The 19,921-nt window shown below is 28.2% G+C and overlaps 1 protein-coding gene and 1 pseudogene across 1 annotated transcript; both read left to right on the top strand.

Moving 5' to 3' along the window:
* The first annotated feature begins 1,936 nt into the window (after positions 1-1,936).
* LOC113557560 lies at positions 1,937-2,616 on the top strand (annotated as a pseudogene).
* Positions 2,617-5,734: 3,118 nt separating this feature from the next.
* On the top strand, positions 5,735-12,188 carry LOC113556173. Its single transcript, XM_026960969.1, has 11 exons — positions 5,735-5,792; positions 5,878-5,974; positions 7,439-7,564; positions 7,626-7,882; positions 8,532-8,700; positions 9,429-9,570; positions 10,546-10,723; positions 10,786-11,060; positions 11,123-11,291; positions 11,363-11,701; positions 11,781-12,188. Exons 2-11 carry the CDS (start codon positions 5,893-5,895, stop codon positions 12,186-12,188), a joined length of 2,145 nt encoding a protein of 714 aa, XP_026816770.1. The 5' UTR covers positions 5,735-5,792; positions 5,878-5,892.
* Positions 12,189-19,921: the final 7,733 nt, after the last annotated feature.

Here is a 19,921-nt window from a genome sequence, read left to right as displayed (position 1 = left end):
CTTATGTCTTCCCTAAAAATTCACAAATATCTCAATTATTTTATCAACAAAATAGGACTTATTTCTGCCTACAATTAAAATTATCAATTATTTTCCAATTATTTATTCAATATAAAATAGAACTCTTCACCTAATAAAAATTCTCATTACAAAATAGGACTCTTTCCGATAAATTACATAACCTCAAATAGCGTGAAAGAAATAAACGATTGGCCCACCTCTTCACGTTGTTACTACATCTGCCGCAACAAGCGTCACCCCCGCGATCCTCACTTAACGGGCAGCCATCGCTTGCCACAACCACACTACCACCACATGTCTTTTCTTTCTTGCGGTTTAGTTGTTAATTGTTGACATCGGTGAACGGACGCATCGACGACGAATACCTACCGAATGCCGAATCTCTCGTGTTTCGTCTCACATATTGTTATCGATTCCTCGAACGGATCCCGCGATACGAATTTTGTCCACGCGTTATCGTATAAACGTCTCTGTCCGCCGTCCCGCTAAGTTAGGTTAGGTTGACTGGTAGCAAGTTTCCCGGGTAACTGTGACATTCCAGGTCACTTGTAATATGATTTTTGGACGCGCCCGTCCTGCTCCAACGTGAATTGAGCGTTTCCTGCCATCACGTCCTGTATTACAAACGAGTACGTACGTATCTACATGATAGCTCAAGACTTGCGGTTATAAGTGGTTTTATATTATTATAATAATGTTTACGGTCATATTATGTTTTATAAGTGAAGAATTATATTTATAATATATCTATGAATCTATGATGCGTTTCGTGTGACACGAACTATTGTTATTGAAAAGGCATTAATTATTACAAAGCATCATTTATTTTTTTCAATCCTTTTTATATTGGAAGAAGCTTATGCCATACATATTTTATAACTTCTTCCATATAATTTTGAGTAATATTTTTTGAATTTATGATTTTGTTTAACTGTATTTGTAAGTACAAAATATATTGAATTATTATTATTATTATAATAATACACACAACAATGTCAGTAATTAAACAATATGATAATCGAACATGTCTAGTATCCAATTTATCAAGTCAATGATATTATACTTATTATAATAGTACTATGTAAGACATTGTAAGTATTAGTATTAAAATTTAATATGAAGTTATTTATTTTCAAATGATATAAAGTTAGATAAATGTAAAACTACGTAGATTAGAAAAGCATTAATAAAAATATGCATACATTATGTATATATTTTTGTATGAAATCTAATATTCTCTCAAACCTTAGTATAGTCTAGTTTATGTTAGATTATCAAATATTGAATATAAATAATAAAACATAAAATAAATCTTAAAAATATAAATTTTAATAAAACCAATTCAATTTCTGTTAACATACCAAATATGACTGAACAAACAGCTAAACTTGAAAATTTATCTTTTCCTATAAATATACATAAATATGCGGTCTTACAAAAATCGAACATTATTTTATTAACTATGTGTTTTATAATAATAATTTAAAATAATAAGAGCCGTAAATGTCTAATGTACAATAAGATATTTAACATTATATTCAAAATTCTTAAAACTAAAAACATCATACAATTAATTGAAAAAAATAAAAATATAAGATTATAATGAACTATCAAGTGTTATAGAAAAGAAAAACCTTATATAAATAAAAAATGTCACACATTTAAAAAATTACCATAGTTCCTCGATTAAAATAAAAAATATATTTAGTGATGGAAAATTATATTTTGCAATAAACTTAAAAAAAAATCATTTATCCGACAAATTCCCAGCTCTATTTAAAAGTAATTTAATATTTAAAATAGGGTGTCACGTCAATTCACCGTGGTCAATTTATCGCGTTATAAATAAGTCGCGCGTCATTTTATCGCGTGTTATCGTTTTTATGATTTATGAACTCTGTTATCAATAAACATCTTATTGCCAAATAAAAAAGAAAACACCTATAAACGTATGTTTCAAGCACTAAAAACAATTGTGTCTGATCTAAGTCCTAAGACAATTATGGTCGACTTTGAAAAAGGTGCAATGAATGCAATAAGTTCTGAATTTCTTGAAGTAAAACTGAAAGGTTATTTCTTTCATTTTTCGCAATGTATTTGGCGACAAATTCAAGCTGCAGGCCTCAAAAAAAAAAAAAAAAAAAAATGGATGACATAACTTTTGCGCTACAAGTTCGTAAATTACCAAGCTTAACTAATGTACCAGAAAATAAGGTTATTGAGTCTTATGAAAAATTGTTGGATAACAAATACTTTATTGAAAATGATGAACTACTATCAGAAATTCTTAATTATTTTTACGATATTTGGATAGGACGTACTAACAGGCGACAAAAAAGGCGATCGCCTACTTTTAAAATTTCGATTTGGAACTGCTATTCGTTGGTTTCTGAAGATTTACCAAGAACAAATAATGCTGTTGAAGGATGGCACAATTGTTTTACATCGGTTTTAAATTAATGTCATCCAAGTATGTGAAAATTTATATTAGCATTGAAAAAAGAGGAAAATACGAATAAAATAAAAACCGAACAATATATAGCTGGAGAATATCCACAGCAAAAAAAAAGTATCACGATAAAACTCAACGTCTGAAGCAAATATGCCATGACTTTGAAAATAGACCTATCGACGACTATTTACAAGGAATAGCTCATAATTTTCAATTGCAATTGTAAATTTTGTGAAAGATGTATATTATGTAAACGACAAACAATATTTATTGTGATTAATGTTTTTGTGAATTTTTGTGATTATTTAAATAATAAAATTTGGCGATACATTGACGTGCGATGAATTTAGCCACGATGAATTGACGTATATTTTTAAAATAGGTAGGTATGTTACTATACCAAATTAATTCTGAATGCTCTATCGCCAGATATTTTATTATTAAACGTCTCAAGGTCAATTGTATTGTCCATAGGTAAAAGTACAATCACTCATATTATTCAATGATGACATGTTATCAATGCTATTTGAATAATGTGTAATGTCTTTATATTTGGACTCCAAGTATTCAAATTTCTGGCTCAATTCTAATTGATTGTTCACAACTCTCTGAAACTCTTTCCTAATAAAAGCTAATTTATGTAGGAATTTTTTTTGAAAACCATAATCTATATTGTAGGAAATTATAACACTACATTTTTATGATTGTTTTAATAACTAATGCCAAAGAAACTAACTTATCCACAGATTTAAATGACATTTTATTAGTTGATGCTTGGTTATCAGAACCTGATATATTAAAATTGTCATTTATTTTCACAAACTTTTCATTCATTTTTAGAATACTTGCAGAATAATGATTATTAATAAATATTGTGTAATTATTAATTTTACTAGTAAGAAAATTATTAATTTATTAATTACCTGGTTGAAATTCAAAAGAAACAATTATTTAAAAATTAACAAAATAATAAAATAAAATTTTTAATTATATAATAACTAATATTAAAACTAATTATAATGTGTATATATAATAGGATATGTAATATTGTGATTGAGACGTTAATGATATATTTAGAAAATTTAGTAAGTTCAATATCAATCATTGTAAACATTTTTAATAAATCATTAACCATAGCTATACCTAACTTTAGACTGTTAATAGGTTTATCAAAAAATGGTTCAACCTGAATAAATTATTTACTTAAAAATACATTTTTACCTGTACTAGGATCATGAAATAAGTTTAGGATTTTAAAAATGAATGGTTAACTTTGTTTTATGAAACCAATATATATAAGACCTAGACTAAGTATTAATTTTAAGGTTATTTGTATAAACAATTTGAAATTGAGATTCAGTATATAATGTTCAGTTAAAAGACTACTGTTATGTTCTTTTTTGTAATATACATTTCTATTATTATGAAGCAATGGTTTGTTGAAAGTTACACATCCTCAATAACGATTTATCACCTGTTGCAAAGGTATTTCATGTTTTCTAATCATTTTTTTAAGAACTTTAACCTTTCTTATTTATTATCATTATCATTCTTTTATTTTAAATTATGATTGCTAAACTTACTAACCTAATAATTAAAATAATAATAATATTGTGTAGCATGATAAAGTTTTAAAGAATACATAGTACACATACAAACAATACACAAGTTAAATTAAAAAAAGTGTTGGTATTACAGCATGGTACCCAGAACCACAAATATTTTAGTGTATAATTATCAATTAATGTAAACAACATTAAATAATAAGATAAATATGTTTAGTGTACTACTCTGTTCTAATAAAAAATCGAGTATAAAAGCAAATGTGATTTTTTTTACAGTGGATCATTCACTATGCATAAAACCACATAACTTTTATGCACATACTCTTCATATTTTATACATATCATTATTAAAAAACCGAGCATTTTCTATAATCTTCATATATTTTTAGGATGACACTACTGTTGGTGTTGCTGTTCAACCTAAAAAATGTAAAACAACTGAACAGCGCCCACCATTTGATTACGAACTGTCAGATGATGAAAACAAAAAGACCGCTGGTAAACTGAAAATGGTTTTTAAAAATGCGAAGACTTCCTCAAGATTAATATCCAAAAAAGGTAAATATAAATATGTTTTATTATTTAGCTAAATATTTGCACCGCTGTCTATTCCAAATAATAGATTCAACCCTTAAACTTCCTTAAAAGTAATCTATCACAAACATTTAATACAGTTAATTTAGTTGTTTTTTTCTAATATACAATAATAAAGGCCTAACAATATATACAATAATTTACCAATTAATTAATATTTTAATTTTGATTTTGACGCTCTCGTGGCACTGACTAGTAGATACATATTTCCCATCTATTGCCATCATATGAGTATACAACTAGCAAGTAAAATTAAAATCAAAACAATGAGGTATAAAATGTCATTAGTACTGTTTATCTATACCCATAGTGCGATTTCCTCTTAATATGGAGTTGCTTTTAGTTTAGTATACCAATTATAATATTAAAATTTGTTTGTAAATTTAATTTATACTTATTTTATATATAAATCTATTTCGAAATATTAAAGTTTATACACTGAACTATTGATAAATTAGAGTGTGCACCTTTCTTAAATATTGTATCTTCTTTTGAAATTCACAATGCAATCTATCTTTGATATATACATATTTAAATTAAATACTATTCCATATATTTTTAATGACATGTAAATATGATAATTTTATATTCGGTGGAACTCTGCATGCATTTATTTGGTTAATAATCTGAAAAATTACAGTTATATATTTTATTGTACTATTTTAATACAGAATTAATGTTAAACATTATTACATAAGGAATTTTGAATTAATGAATACATCTTCATCCACACAGGAATACACATTCGAAGACCTGCAAGCTATTAAATTTAGTGTTTCGCAAAAGTTTCTCCTAAACTTGAGAACATTGATATAAATACCACAATCATGAAAAGACGGTAACATATTGGCTTTATTTTTTTAATTTTTTCGCTTAAACAGTTTTTGCTCATTAGTTTATTATTTGGCTTCACAAATATAATACAAAATTAAGTGGTTGTAAACCTTATGCTTGCTTCTACATAATCCTTCCTCAATCTAACCATATTATACGCGAATGATAAAAATAGGTTATCAACATCAGACGGGACTCATTGTGGTATGCAGTGCCGCAATACTAACGAACCTGCCCGTTTAATGTGTTCACATTGTCTTGTGTATTATCATCAAGCATGTATCAACCTAAGTGCTCGAATAAAAGTTGTTGGTTATGTATGTTTAGTAAGTGATTATATTAATTTTCATAATTTTTTTTTAATCTATAAAACTGTTTATTCCATTTTTTAATTAATTTATTTTTACTTAGAACTGTCGTATTATAATGAAAAAAACAGGTGTATTGTCATCGCATAGTGTGGTTGTTTGTGATAGTAGCAGTAAACCAGAGAAACAACTAGTTAAAGGTAAAGAAAATTTATCCAAAACTACAACGATTGATGGTAGATTAAAATTTTTTTACTGTAAAATACTTGCCTTTGTTAAATTTTTATAATTTTGTCAAGTTTTGTAATTGTTTGAGCTTTCAATGCATATAAGAAAAATTGTGCCAATATAAATTTAATAATTTGTATAAGAATAACTTAGGCCCTGTATTAAATTTTTAAGAAATTAGACCTAGTAAATAATCAACATTTATAGAAAAATAATTTAAATATTTTAATGCTTATAAATAGCTCAATAAGTGTCTGAATATTTTTTAAATTATATCCTTTAAGTACAAACTAAATTTATTTTTCTAGTCAAAACTACTTATTTTATCTTCTACTTGTAGTAAAAAAAAAAAAAAACAATAAATTTAAAATAAATTAAAAAAATTACTATGGTTAAAATATAAAATATCTAAAATAAATACAAGAGAAAAAATTATTTTACGTTTATGATAATTAATATATTAAATTTATTGAAATTAAAACTACATTTTTCCCAAACAGAGATACTGTCCACATATGCTAATGGAAAACTAGTTAAAATAATGTTTTTTATGTATCAATATCATAAATAAAGACTAAATTGATATTTATATTATTTTTATTAGATGAATGAAATTCTAATAAATATATACATGTATTTGAGTAATTACAGCATTTATTTAATTTTGTGTTTAAATTCATTGAATTTTCTCATTTTGATGACTATGGTTTTTGGAATTATGTATGTTGAATTTATAACAATAAAATTGACTAATTTTATTACTGATATTGTCACATTTAAGTTACATTTACAGAATATAATGATAAATTTCTATGTTTAAAAAAAATATATATCAGAATTCTTTATATATAATTTTAATATATCTAAATGCCAAATAATAAATTATTTTTTTGTAATGTCTCATTCTGTAGAAGTAATTGTTCTTAAATTTCTACACAATTTTTTATGAATTACTATTATCTTTCATTTATTTTAAATTATGTTTGCTAGACTTATTAACCTAGTATTTAAAATAAAAATAATAATAACAATAATAATATGTAACATGTTAAAGTTTTAAAAAATACATAGGTTGAACGAACAATACACTAGTAAAATCGAAAAGTGTGTTGGTATTACAACATGGCACCCAGAACCGAAATATTTTAGTGCATAATTATCAATTAATGTAAACAACATTAAATGATAAGATAAATATGTTTAGTGTACTACTGTTTATTTATAATATTATTCCTATGAAATTTCACTTTTGAAGGGCAACAATAAATTATTATCCAATGTTATACAAATAAATAGTACCTATTATATTTCATGTTTGTATATGTTTCATACTGTGTTCAAGGCTTTCTAAATACGAATAAAGATAGAATTTAATTATAAATATTATAAAAAAAACAATTTCGATATATTACGTTAATTGATTTTAATTGTTTTAGAACTCACCACCCCTACATTCAACTTAACTTCTTCTAACACTGGAGTATACCAGAATGCACCTAGTACAGACGGAAACATTAATTCCAATATAGGTGATGCTATTTATAAACTACCATTTGAGTATGGTAAGTAAATTAATCATTAATGATTTATTTTGGTGGATTATCGGTGATAAATTTTTTTCAGGATGGAAACGAGAATTAGTGTATAGATCATCAGGCGAATCTGCTGTTCTTAATCAGGCAAATCGAACTGATAATGTATACTATTATTCTCCAAATAACCAGAAACTACGATCATTACAAGAAATTCAAGAATATTTGGATATCTCATCTGATAAAACTTCTCTTACTATAGACAGTTTTACATTCTTAACTCAACCAATTGGCATGAATAATCCATCAAAAGAAGTGATCGTAGATATAAGTTTTATAAGATTTAGGGTAATTAAAACAAAGATGCATGCCAACTGAATGCCAGTATAACCTTTTATGACGAATTGAATCACAGCTTGTTTTACGCTCAATTAGTATATATGTCTCGTTTGGTTGTACCTGTGACTCAATTAGTATACAGCTAAAAACAATTTCATATTAAATTTGTGTTCTTTGTAAAAATTTATTTTATTGTCAAATTACACTTAAACATGAATTTTCATGAAAATAAAAATTGGTGGCGGAGAGCTACGCAAATCTTAGTAACGAGTGTATAAAACAAATATTAAATAATTTCTAAGTTTGGGTAATGCGAGACAATTTTGAGAGGAGCGGTTTGACTTCCCTCATAGTGTAGCTTTCAATTTGTATACAATTCTTTAATTCTTATTCCTTGGGTTTTGGTTGAATCCTGAACATCTCAAACTGAGAATTTCAAACACTTATAATTTTGTTAAAACTGTTATTTGAACAGTTTAATAGTTCAAATTTCATTGAGTTCAGGAGGTTTGAGTATGGAAGCAAATGTGATTTTTTTTTATAGTGGATCATTCACTATGCACAAAACTACATGACTTTTTATGCACATACTCTTCATATTTTATACATATCATTATTAAAAAACCGAGCATTTTCTATAATCTTCATATATTTTTAGGATGACACTACTGTTGGTGTTGCTGTTCAACCTAAAAAATGTAAAACAACTGAACAGCGCCCACCATTTGATTACGAACTGTCAGATGATGAAAACAAAAAGACCGCTGGTAAACTGAAAATGGTTTTTAAAAATGCGAAGACTTCCTCAAGATTAATATCCAAAAAAGGTAAATATAAATATGTTTTATTATTTAGCTAAATATTTGCACCGCTGTCTATTCCAAATAATAGATTCAACCCTTAAACTTCCTTAAAAGTAATCTATCACAAACATTTAATACAGTTAATTTAGTTGTTTTTTTCTAATATACAATAATAAAGGCCTAACAATATATACAATAATTTACCAATTAATTAATATTTTAATTTTGATTTTGACGCTCTCGTGGCACTGACTAGTAGATACATATTTCCCATCTATTGCCATCATATGAGTATACAACTAGCAAGTAAAATTAAAATCAAAACAATGAGGTATAAAATGTCATTAGTACTGTTTATCTATACCCATAGTGCGATTTCCTCTTAATATGGAGTTGCTTTTAGTTTAGTATACCAATTATAATATTAAAATTTGTTTGTAAATTTAATTTATACTTATTTTATATATAAATCTATTTCGAAATATTAAAGTTTATACACTGAACTATTGATAAATTAGAGTGTGCACCTTTCTTAAATATTGTATCTTCTTTTGAAATTCACAATGCAATCTATCTTTGATATATACATATTTAAATTAAATACTATTCCATATATTTTTAATGACATGTAAATATGATGATTATAGATTTGGTGGAACTCTGCGTATTGATTTGATTTATAATCTGAAAAATTACAGTAATATTTATTGTGCTATTCTAATACAGAATTAATATTTTACATTATTACATAGGGAATTTTGAATTAATGAATACATCTTCATCCACACAGGAATACACATCCAAAGACCTTCAAGCTATTAAATTTAGAATGTCGACAAAAGTTTCTCCTGAACTTGAGAACATTGATATAAATACCAAAATCATGGAAAGACGGTAACATATTGGCTTTATTTTTTAGTTTTTTTTGCTTATTAATTTATTATTTGTATTCCAAATATAATACAAAATTAAGGGGTTTGTAATTCTTATTCTTGCGTAAGTTATTCCATCGTATCAGTACTCCTCGGGATTGCATCTTTCTTCAAGGTGACCTCAATTCCATGGTAACATGGGCTGCTATCTACGGATTATATCGCTGTATCCCTAAATGCACATTTACGTATTTTTATTGTTCTCTAAGATGCCCTTTTAATGTTAACCATTCTATATCTGATGTCTTTCTTCAGCCTTCTGGTGCGTTTTTAAAGAATTTAGTTATAATATTTGATCGCCGTCTTAGGTTTAATGCGCACTTAGACAAAATTTGATGTAATGCCATGAAAATGTTTGGGTTTTTGGCCAGAATTTCTACGCTTTTCAAATTGTCTAGTTCCCTAAAAATCTTTTTTTGCTCATTTGTTCATTTTCTACTAGAGTAGATTCCAACGCAAGTTTCTGAAGTGTATATCTTTCCGGTTATCACTTGATTGTTCTCCTTATGACTTCAACCCAGTACTTTGCTGCCTAGGCTTGACAACGTTGGCTGCTAGGAGAGTTGAAACAAATCTATCATTCTTGGGAAAACTCATTGATAATCGAATTTACTCGCTAGTTATTTAAAAAAAAATCAATTTTAGATCCCAATATTTAGTTCTCGCCATATCTTTTCTTTTCATATAACTTTTTGTTGTGTGAATTATTAGCCAAACAGTCCTATACCACGCATGATAAGATTACCAAACGAGAATCCATCAGTTTTATTGGGGGACTAAACCAATTATTTATGTAATGTTTACATGCAATGTTTTGTATTGGTCTTGTCCCGTTTAATATCAATAAATTAATAAATAATTAAATATTTAAGAATGCTTTTATATAATTAGATCAATAAAATAACTATATATTCAATTTCTTTTTCAAATTGTACAGGAATTCTGAGATAAATGGTTCTTTTAAAGAAATTTCAACTCTTTTCACATCCATGCAATCATTGAACAATATGGTTAAAGCATTGGAAGACGTTTTTAAATATTTAAATACACATGAGCTTATATCCGCTTCTAGAGTATGTACCACCTGGCATATGATTGCAATGAACAAGTTCTTAGTAAGTATAAACTTTGAAAATTTCTCATCATATAGTTTACTAATTTACTCAATTATTTTTAGTGGCAAAATGTTCGTTTAAAAAATTCTATGGTTTATGACTGGGAAAGGTTTGTAGACTCTATTGATCAACAAAGAACTTATACATTAGATACTAGACAAATGCTGATACCTATAAATGATGATGAATTCAAAAATTTTTGGTTGCATTTTTCCAAAGCAATGAAAAGAGCACATAAGTTAAAATTCATTGAATTGTATAGATGTCCTACTCATATAGTTGAAGATATTATTCATTCATTACCTCAACTTGAAGTACTTAATGCAACTTCAATAAAGTAATAAAGAAAATAATATCCAGTTTTTTTTAAATAATTTTAATAATTGATTTTATTTTTAGAAATCAAAATGTAACAAAAGATTCGAAAAATCCCCATGACCTTATGGCTCTAAACCTAAATTATTTAGGCCAAATGACAAAGCTCACTGAACTAAGACTAAAAGGTTTGAATGGAATCAAATTAACGTCATTGCCATCATTTGAAAATTTAATAAATTTAAATAAATTTGTAAGTTTATTAAATAACTTAATATTTATGAAAAAACAGTTATAATATTTATTATTTTTTTTATTATTTAGTCATTAACATCCATAAAATCATTTCCAAAAAACATCTGTCAGAGTTTGAATACTATTACTGATAACATAGAGTTTTTGGAAATCGGTGATTGCGATTTTTTATCAAAAGATTTTGCTATGTTGCTAAAAAGATTTGTCAATTTGAAATCGTTGAGATTGGAAAATTGTTACGGTAAATGGGAAAGTTGTGCACAAGACGTTTTTACTGCTATTAGGGGTCTTGAAAAGCTCACTATTCTGGAATTGGTAAATATAGAATTCAGTAATTGTGTTGAAGATGAATTGGAAAAATGTGTTGATATTAAAGCTTTGTTGATTATTCCTGCTTATATGAGCAAAGTATGTATACCTAATATGCATTATATTATTTTATAACACCTATTTATTTATATTCGATATGATTGTCTTTATTTTTTAGTCTGCAACTACCAACTGCCACTTGATTGACTGTCTCAGGAAACTCTCCAAGACATTAACACACTTGGTTTGGGGATTGACTCTTGAATTACTCCGTGTTACTGACTTATTTATAACTCAATATCAACAAAACCAGCATAGTATTGGTAATAATCTAGAATTATCCCATACCAAAGAAACGACCATACCTATACGAAGGACAAGAAAACCCAGACAGCGACCAGAAGAAGAGCCTGCTCTCAAAAATGGCAAGGATGAAGACAAATCAGATATCGTTGATTTACATTCAGTTTTTGCTTTAGAGAAATTGTTAGCTACAATGATGCCGGATGCTAAAACTAGGGTAATTAAGATTCCCTTTTCGGGAACAGTTAGAGTTTATTTGAGTGAACTGTTTAATGATCTTTGAATTAAATGTTAGTATTCATTTTTATCATTGAGCATAAATGTTATTATCATACGTTTAATAGATTTATAATTGTAATAATTTTATTTTATTTGTAACTCATATTTTTTTTTTCATTTTGTAAATAATTTAGATAATATGATTTTTCTATTAAAGTTAATTAACTTTTTTATAAAATAAATAATTAAACTTCAATAACCGACTATGTGCCTTGTTTAAATACTAAATTCAACTTTTCAAGCAATCGGATAATAAATAACCTAACTTTTTTTTGGTAATACATATAAATGTATAATAATTTAATAAATATTCAACGGTTAGGTATATGATCACTGGTATAGAAGAAAACAAGCTCCCCGAATATCCAATGTCGTTATTTTTACCGACAAATCTAAAGTTTAATTACGAAACAACATATACCTACTTATTGAATTGCTATTCATGTGGTGGTGTAACAATTATAAATATAAATATGTTACATGACACTTATTTGTATAATACGCACACACACACACTTATATAATTGTAAGGTCTATGGCCAAGTGACGGCATGGACTTGACTGTACACCTTAGACATAAAGTATTTCAGGACTCCGTACGACTACGATAAGGTCATATAGTATACAAGATAATTATTGTGAGTATCGTTATTTATAATTAATTAGTATATAATAAAGGTTAATAATAACTGCAACTGAATCCTAGTTATTTACATTACATTTAAGATTCCTATATCTACCCCTGGCTACGGTAATTATATCTATAGGGACCTACGACTCTCCCTATGTATCTTATATTTAACTGGTCATCCACGACCGCGTTACAGCGGTATACGATAAATACGCGATTGTGTCCTATTCGTACAAACGTACAGTACACAAAATATTTACACTATATAATATGGTGTATATTATTTTTGATTTCATGAAAACTTATGTGAACAATAAACGTATAAATAGCGGACGGACGGGATACGTATATTTTTGCACCGTGGCGATTTTAAGAGAAGATCTCGTAAAAGCAACAATTGTCGGTCGTATACTCGTTTATTTATCGTTTACCCAAATATTGACAGACGACAAACCATACTAATAATGAAAAATAACATATAATATATAAGCAGTTAAAATGTGTTTATATTCTTTATATGCACTACATATCTATACATATAATATGAATAACTACCGTCCGCTGACGCGCGTGCGTCTAATCTAATGCTAATATAACTATATTAAAATATTCCTTAGAACAATTTAAATTTTCGACTCAAAAGAGGCTGGTTAAATACGATAAATTTTGTTGGTTCCCTGGGTCCACAACTCTAATTCTATAATTTATAATTTGTATGATAAAAACTTTTTATACTATCACGAATCTCATTAAGTTTGACATAATTAACTGGTAGGTATACCGCAATTGGTCTATTTAACTAAAGACATACATTATTTCAAAAAATGTATTAACGCATATGAAAATATTTTTATCAGGTATAACATATAAAGTCATTAAAAACTTATTAATAAGTAGAATATTTTTCGGAGTGCTTAAATATAAAATTCGAATTTTGGATAAATATATATATATTATGACCTGTGTATCCCGAGAAGTTGCACGCTAAGACTTGTAATGTTTCTATGTCGATCAACTAAGTACCTAAATTTCAAAATAAGCGAGTAGGTACCTTACGATTTTTTATAAATATATCTATGATGTTAGAGATATTGGTCGTTAAAGTCCATTAAAACTACGCCGCATCATCGCTTGTATAAGACGTACATGAAATGCGTACCCAAGTCAGATAAACGTGTCACTTTGTACTTTGTACCCAAAGGCCAAAGTTTGACACGGTACGCAACAGTCGCCGGTACAAAGTACAGGTACTGCAGCGACCGATCTGTGCCTAACCAATCGCCACCACAGACAACACCGCCACACCGTCGACTACCTTCCCCACGCCGAAAAGGCACAGGATGGGACTGGAAGACAAGTCTGTCCGGACGAGTACTAGCCACCGGGTCGGCTGTCTCGCTCTCTTGCGCGAACCGCCTTACTCACAACGGGGACAACGTATCATAGTGGTAATACCGCGTAAAGCATAATTATTGTGTATTCGTTCTTTATTTCCTCAACACCTAACATATCGTAGTGTCATTTGACATCTAGCTACTGGCAATAGCCTATTGTGTACCGCTATTTATCATCAATAAAAATACATCGTACAAATAGTGAAATTCGTGTTGTTCTTTTACGATGCTGTACGGCTCACCGCGTATTCACCGAGTACCTACTGCCGAAGCCGTGTCAAGTTAATATTAATTCTATAGGTGCAGTTAAAGTAAACGGTTTCTTAAAAAACCACGAAAGGAAAAATTAGAACATATTCTTAAAAATTAATTATCGATTAAAGAAAAACAGAAGATTTTTCGTTAACGAGTTATAGTAATTTGAAGTTGTTACGTGACGTCACAGAATCTATTCTGGCGGCGGCTCCAGTTATTACCGCGTATACATCGCCGCTATAGCGTCTCGCACGATAGCGTACTCAGATTCTGCGTGTAGCGTACATTGACGTAATTGGTAAAGGTCGCCAACCCACAACCGAGATTCGAAGAACGGAGCATGCGGGATTTTTTTATGTGAAAGAATAAATAATACGTGGTTTATGGGTTAATTAATTTTTTATATTAAAATGGGAAAAGAATAATACTTAATGTGTGGCAAGGAAAGCCACACGGCGTGAAAACTTTGCCTCGAATGGAGGTCACGCCAAAAAATAGAATAATAATACCTATCATATTATTATGAATTAATTACTAATTGTATATCACGGGGCGGCTACGATGATCGGTTACCGGCGTGTAAAATAATAATAATATGTATACATATATAATAAATAATGATGCCGATGTGTGAGTACCGGCCAAAGTAGTGTTTTTGTTTACAAAAAAAAAATATTCATAACATTACCATTTTCGGTTGGGCCGTTGAACGTCGTCCCCAGGACGCCCTCGGTGATACGTTTTGTTTTTACTCGGGCGTGTTGTATGGGCGAAGAGGAAGAAAGTGTTCGCGCCGTATGTGCCAGCCGTGCGGTGTGGTATTATCAATCGCCTGATAATGACCGTTGTGTTCCCGTGTTCATTCAAAATGTTCGATTATTTTTCCGTGTTTTCTTAAAGTTCCAATGTCCAGTGTCCAATTGAGTCAAGTCATTCTCACAGTGTCGCCTAAGTTCATGTTTATTACACTTTGGTGTGCGTTGACACTGTGGAGATTGAACTTGGCGGAAAAAGTTATAAAATCCGGCGCCCCTCTCTCTTCGTTTTATTCTTGCTGTTCGAGCTGCACGGTCATTGTCCCAGCCAGCGGCCACATTCAAAATTCATTTTAGCATTTTGCATTGAATCATTACATTTTTATTATTCGACAATATTTTTTCTAGTTGTTTCAACGTTCTGTGTATATGTATTGGTTTTCTGTAAGTATCGTCATTATTTTTATATAAGATAACTAATATATTATTCCCCAATACAGGGCAGCCATAAGACATACTTGCAGAGCCACGTGAATTACTTGTTTGTACTTTTGGTTTCGTTGTGCGTGTTGTATTTGAATTAATCGTCTAAGCTGGTGGTCTGTTGGTCGTACGCTCTCGGGATTGTCACACATTGTATTTGATATTGTATTCTTTTTATTGTACAAGTGTGGGTATCCCGAGACGGTAGCGTTCTGGTTCGAAGCCGCCAACAGACACCAGTTCCCAGGTAATCGGCTGACGAGCCGCATTATATTATTACATAGTTTAGTTTTTATACTTTGTGGTAAAAACTAGCTTAGGCCAATATTTTTATACATTGTCGTAGAGTCAGAGCTTAGGCTAAATATATTTTTTACTGTTATATTATTAGTGAGCCAGCATAGGTCAATTATATTTTTTACCTTGTTATACTCTTGTTGAGCTGGCATAAGCCAATAATATTATATTATTTACGTTGGTTATATTTTTATTGGTTAATAACTACACATTTGTTCCCATTTTTGTCAATATACTTTGTATTGGATCAAACAGGTCAATAAGGCATAGTTTTTTTATTATTGAAGAGCCAGCTAAGGTTAGGTTAGGCTAATTGCATATATTTTGTCATTATAATATACTGTTACTATTATTATACTTTGTTTGTATATTATTATTGAACCGTAAATTATTTTGTTATATTATCATCGAGCTGGCAAAGGCAAAATACATATTTTTTTTATCATATTCATTTAAATAGTATTTTTTTTTTATCTATTCTATTAAATTATTGTGCGAGTAATGCATCACGTGCGGTTGCCTACTCACAGTCGTGAAGGCACCCTTATCCAGTTATACATTTTAGGCGAGAGCCGATCGCGGCATCAGAAAGTAAAGTTGCGGTCGTCGGGCGTATCACACATCGGACAAAATAGGGTGACGACCTTACATAAGTATTATGAAATAATAATACAGTTAATATAAATGGTTCATTGAATAGTATTGCCAAATGTCCAAATAAAATTTACATTTACTTTAAATAATTTACAGTTTAATTTATTTTTTATAATATATAATATACAATGGTTTTTTCAGCACATTTTATATTATTTGTATTTTTTATTTTAATGTTTATTTTCAAATATTTTTTCTTTTTACATAGAACATATCTTACAGAAAATTATAGATTATAATTAATAATGAGTTAAAATAAAAAGATATATTAAGATAATAAGTGTGTGTATAAAAATTTGCAACCCTACAATAAGCTGGCAGCTTGTAATGGAGAGTTGTGAAGAGTTCACAAAAACACTAAGTATACAAATAATAATAATAATGCATAGTCATCAAGTTTATATAATTTCAATTTTATTTAAATTTATGTGATCTAAGTACAATTTAAAATGTCTTAAGTTATGAAAATTAAATATATTAATTTTTATAATCTTACATAGTTGTTTAACAACAGGAATAGAATTTTTTGCACCAAAATGTTTATAAAATTTAGCAATTTTTATGTTTGTTACTTTTTTGTGTCTAGTACAATATTCATGGCTGACGGTAGATATAGCATCATGCCTGTATTTATATAAAGCAATTAAGATATTTTTAAAATATAAAGCTTTTATATTATATATATATATATAGTTCATGGTACACAATATCACTTTTTACACTTGATAAATATGGGCGCAATTTACAATCGCCGAACGTATTTACTATTTTAAATAATTAAAATTTGTAAGTAAATTTACATATTTAAATTTAAATATTTCAAAACAATATAAAAAAATACAGCCAATGGGGAGAATGGGGCTTATAGCGTTTACTAGTCTAACATTCACATTACATACAAATAATCATTTACGATTAACAAAAAGGTACCGTGCGGTATAGTAACGAGTGTACAATTTAATTAAATATTATCCATAAACACTTTATAGGCTTTATTAATATAATAATAAGCACGACTATGAATTTAACTCATTTAAAAAATGTTAAATATCGTAATTATTTATACACTAAAAACAAGCAAAATATGCACACATGAAAAGTTCCAAAATATGCAAAAAATGTTTGTATTAAGAAAGAAAGTTGAAATTAATAACAAGAATGATTTACAAAAAATAATTAAAATAATTAAAATTAATAGGACGTCGTACCCGCATGTGTTATCTACGTCTTACACACGTACGACAAAGACAAAACTCGCTCAATTTTGACTCTAGAGTAATAATACCTATTATAAAATTAAAAAGATGACAATATTTCGGAGGGCAAGATGAGTTTTTTTCATTATTCCCAATATAATTTTCATTATAATCGTTTAGAATTAGCAAAAATTTCAAAATGTTTAAATAATCTTTAACTTTTCAAAATTTTAATTTATTAAAAAATATTCAGCATCTTACCCTTCAAAATATTATCATATTTTAATTTTATAATAGTTATATTTACTCTAGATCTAAATTTAAGCTAGGTATACTCAGACTGCGTAAATGCGTTTTATCTATTTCGTATACTTACGTGTGTGTTAGGCGGTGCTAACATATGCGGGTGCAACGTCCTCTTAATACATATTAAATTCTTTATATTTATGTACTATATTTTAGTTAGTTATAAAGACTTATTTATCTAAGATTACGAATTTATATACGGATTACGGGTTTTTAGATATCAGAACAATAATGATTTTATCGCCGTTTAGCAATTAAAGTTTAATACCCATCTGAAAATATAATAGAAATTATTAGTTTTATCGGATGACTGAAAAAATATAAATATTAAAAAAAAAGCATGAATTTATATGTTTGTATAGTGTGTCAATCAACAACTGATGTGCAGTGGTGATGTAACCGTGACTTAAATAAATAAGATGATGCAAATATTTTTAGTGTAAATTTATTAAAAAATATTCAAAGTGTAGTGAACTGTAAATTATTCTGAGTGTAATTTAATTAGAAAAATAGACGAAGTCGGAAATTCGGAGGGACTGTTTCGTGATGTCAACTGACGTGAGTGCTCATGCTGGCTCTGGTAGATCACGTCTTACGTTTGTCGGATTGCTCTCCAAGACCCTCTTATATAGTCGGTTTCCCCCAATCTACTCTTCTTCTATTCCTTTTGAGTTCTGGTCAACGGATAAGAGTCATTTATTGTTCACGCGGACGTGCGATTACCTAATTAGATTGTGGCAGGATGTAGCCCTTCCCGTACATGTCCATGTATGGTATTCTCTGTCATATTACTACTACATAGTTCTGGTTATGAACTAGGCTGGTTCGTTGTTTTAGCAAGGGACTAATAGTATTATATTTTAGAGCTGGTATATTTTGGTAGGCTGGATTCTTTGACCTATCAACTCCTTTTAACGTTGACGTTTAACCTTCACTTTTTCTACTATTTTGTCGGCACTAATTGTGAGATAGGTAATTTGAGTGTTTAGTAAACAACATTTAATACTGTTGCTGTATTGTAATTCCTCATAGTCTCGTATTAAAGTGTTGTTATTATTATTATTATTATACTATTACTATCTGAGATGTACGTAGCATGTCCTAACTCATAAATATGCAAAATTAGATTTCGTATTTGAATTATACATAAAACAAAACATAATTTAGCAAAAAAACCATACAAATGCGTTAATTTTAAAACTATGTTAATAAGTCATGAATAACATGATTCTCAAAAAAAGTATTTACAATAAACTTTAAACTACTTGATAATAAAAGTAACATATTTAAAAATCGTATTTATTATCATATCATTATATATATATATATACGACACTGCAATAGTACGTATAGATATTATACGTACATATTATATGATCGTCTATTTAAATAATTACAATAACATGTATATTTTATAATAAATAATACTGATAGGTACTGATAAACTCAAATATTAAAATGTCACGTATTATAATGCGATAATGCAAAACTAAACCCCAGAAAAAATAACCTCATATGAGATTTTGTAAGATATTAAATTTAAATGATAATAATTGTATAATATTCAAAACTAAAATGTACATAGTATATAGTCCATATAAAAACTCCAAAAAAGATAAATTGTTACAATTTAAAATAAAAAAATTTAATTCGTTCCTCCTCTACTCATTTTTTTTTTATTTCGGTTGAACTTCTCCATGGATTAGCTCCATATATATATAAATATATCCATGAGTATAATATTTTTAATTATTATTATTATTATA

Source organism: Rhopalosiphum maidis, chromosome 3 (genome assembly GCF_003676215.2).
Source record: "Rhopalosiphum maidis isolate BTI-1 chromosome 3, ASM367621v3, whole genome shotgun sequence".
Classification (NCBI taxonomy): domain Eukaryota; kingdom Metazoa; phylum Arthropoda; class Insecta; order Hemiptera; family Aphididae; genus Rhopalosiphum; species Rhopalosiphum maidis.
Note: the sequence above shows the minus strand (reverse complement) of the source record. Positions and strands in the feature narration are given on the sequence as shown.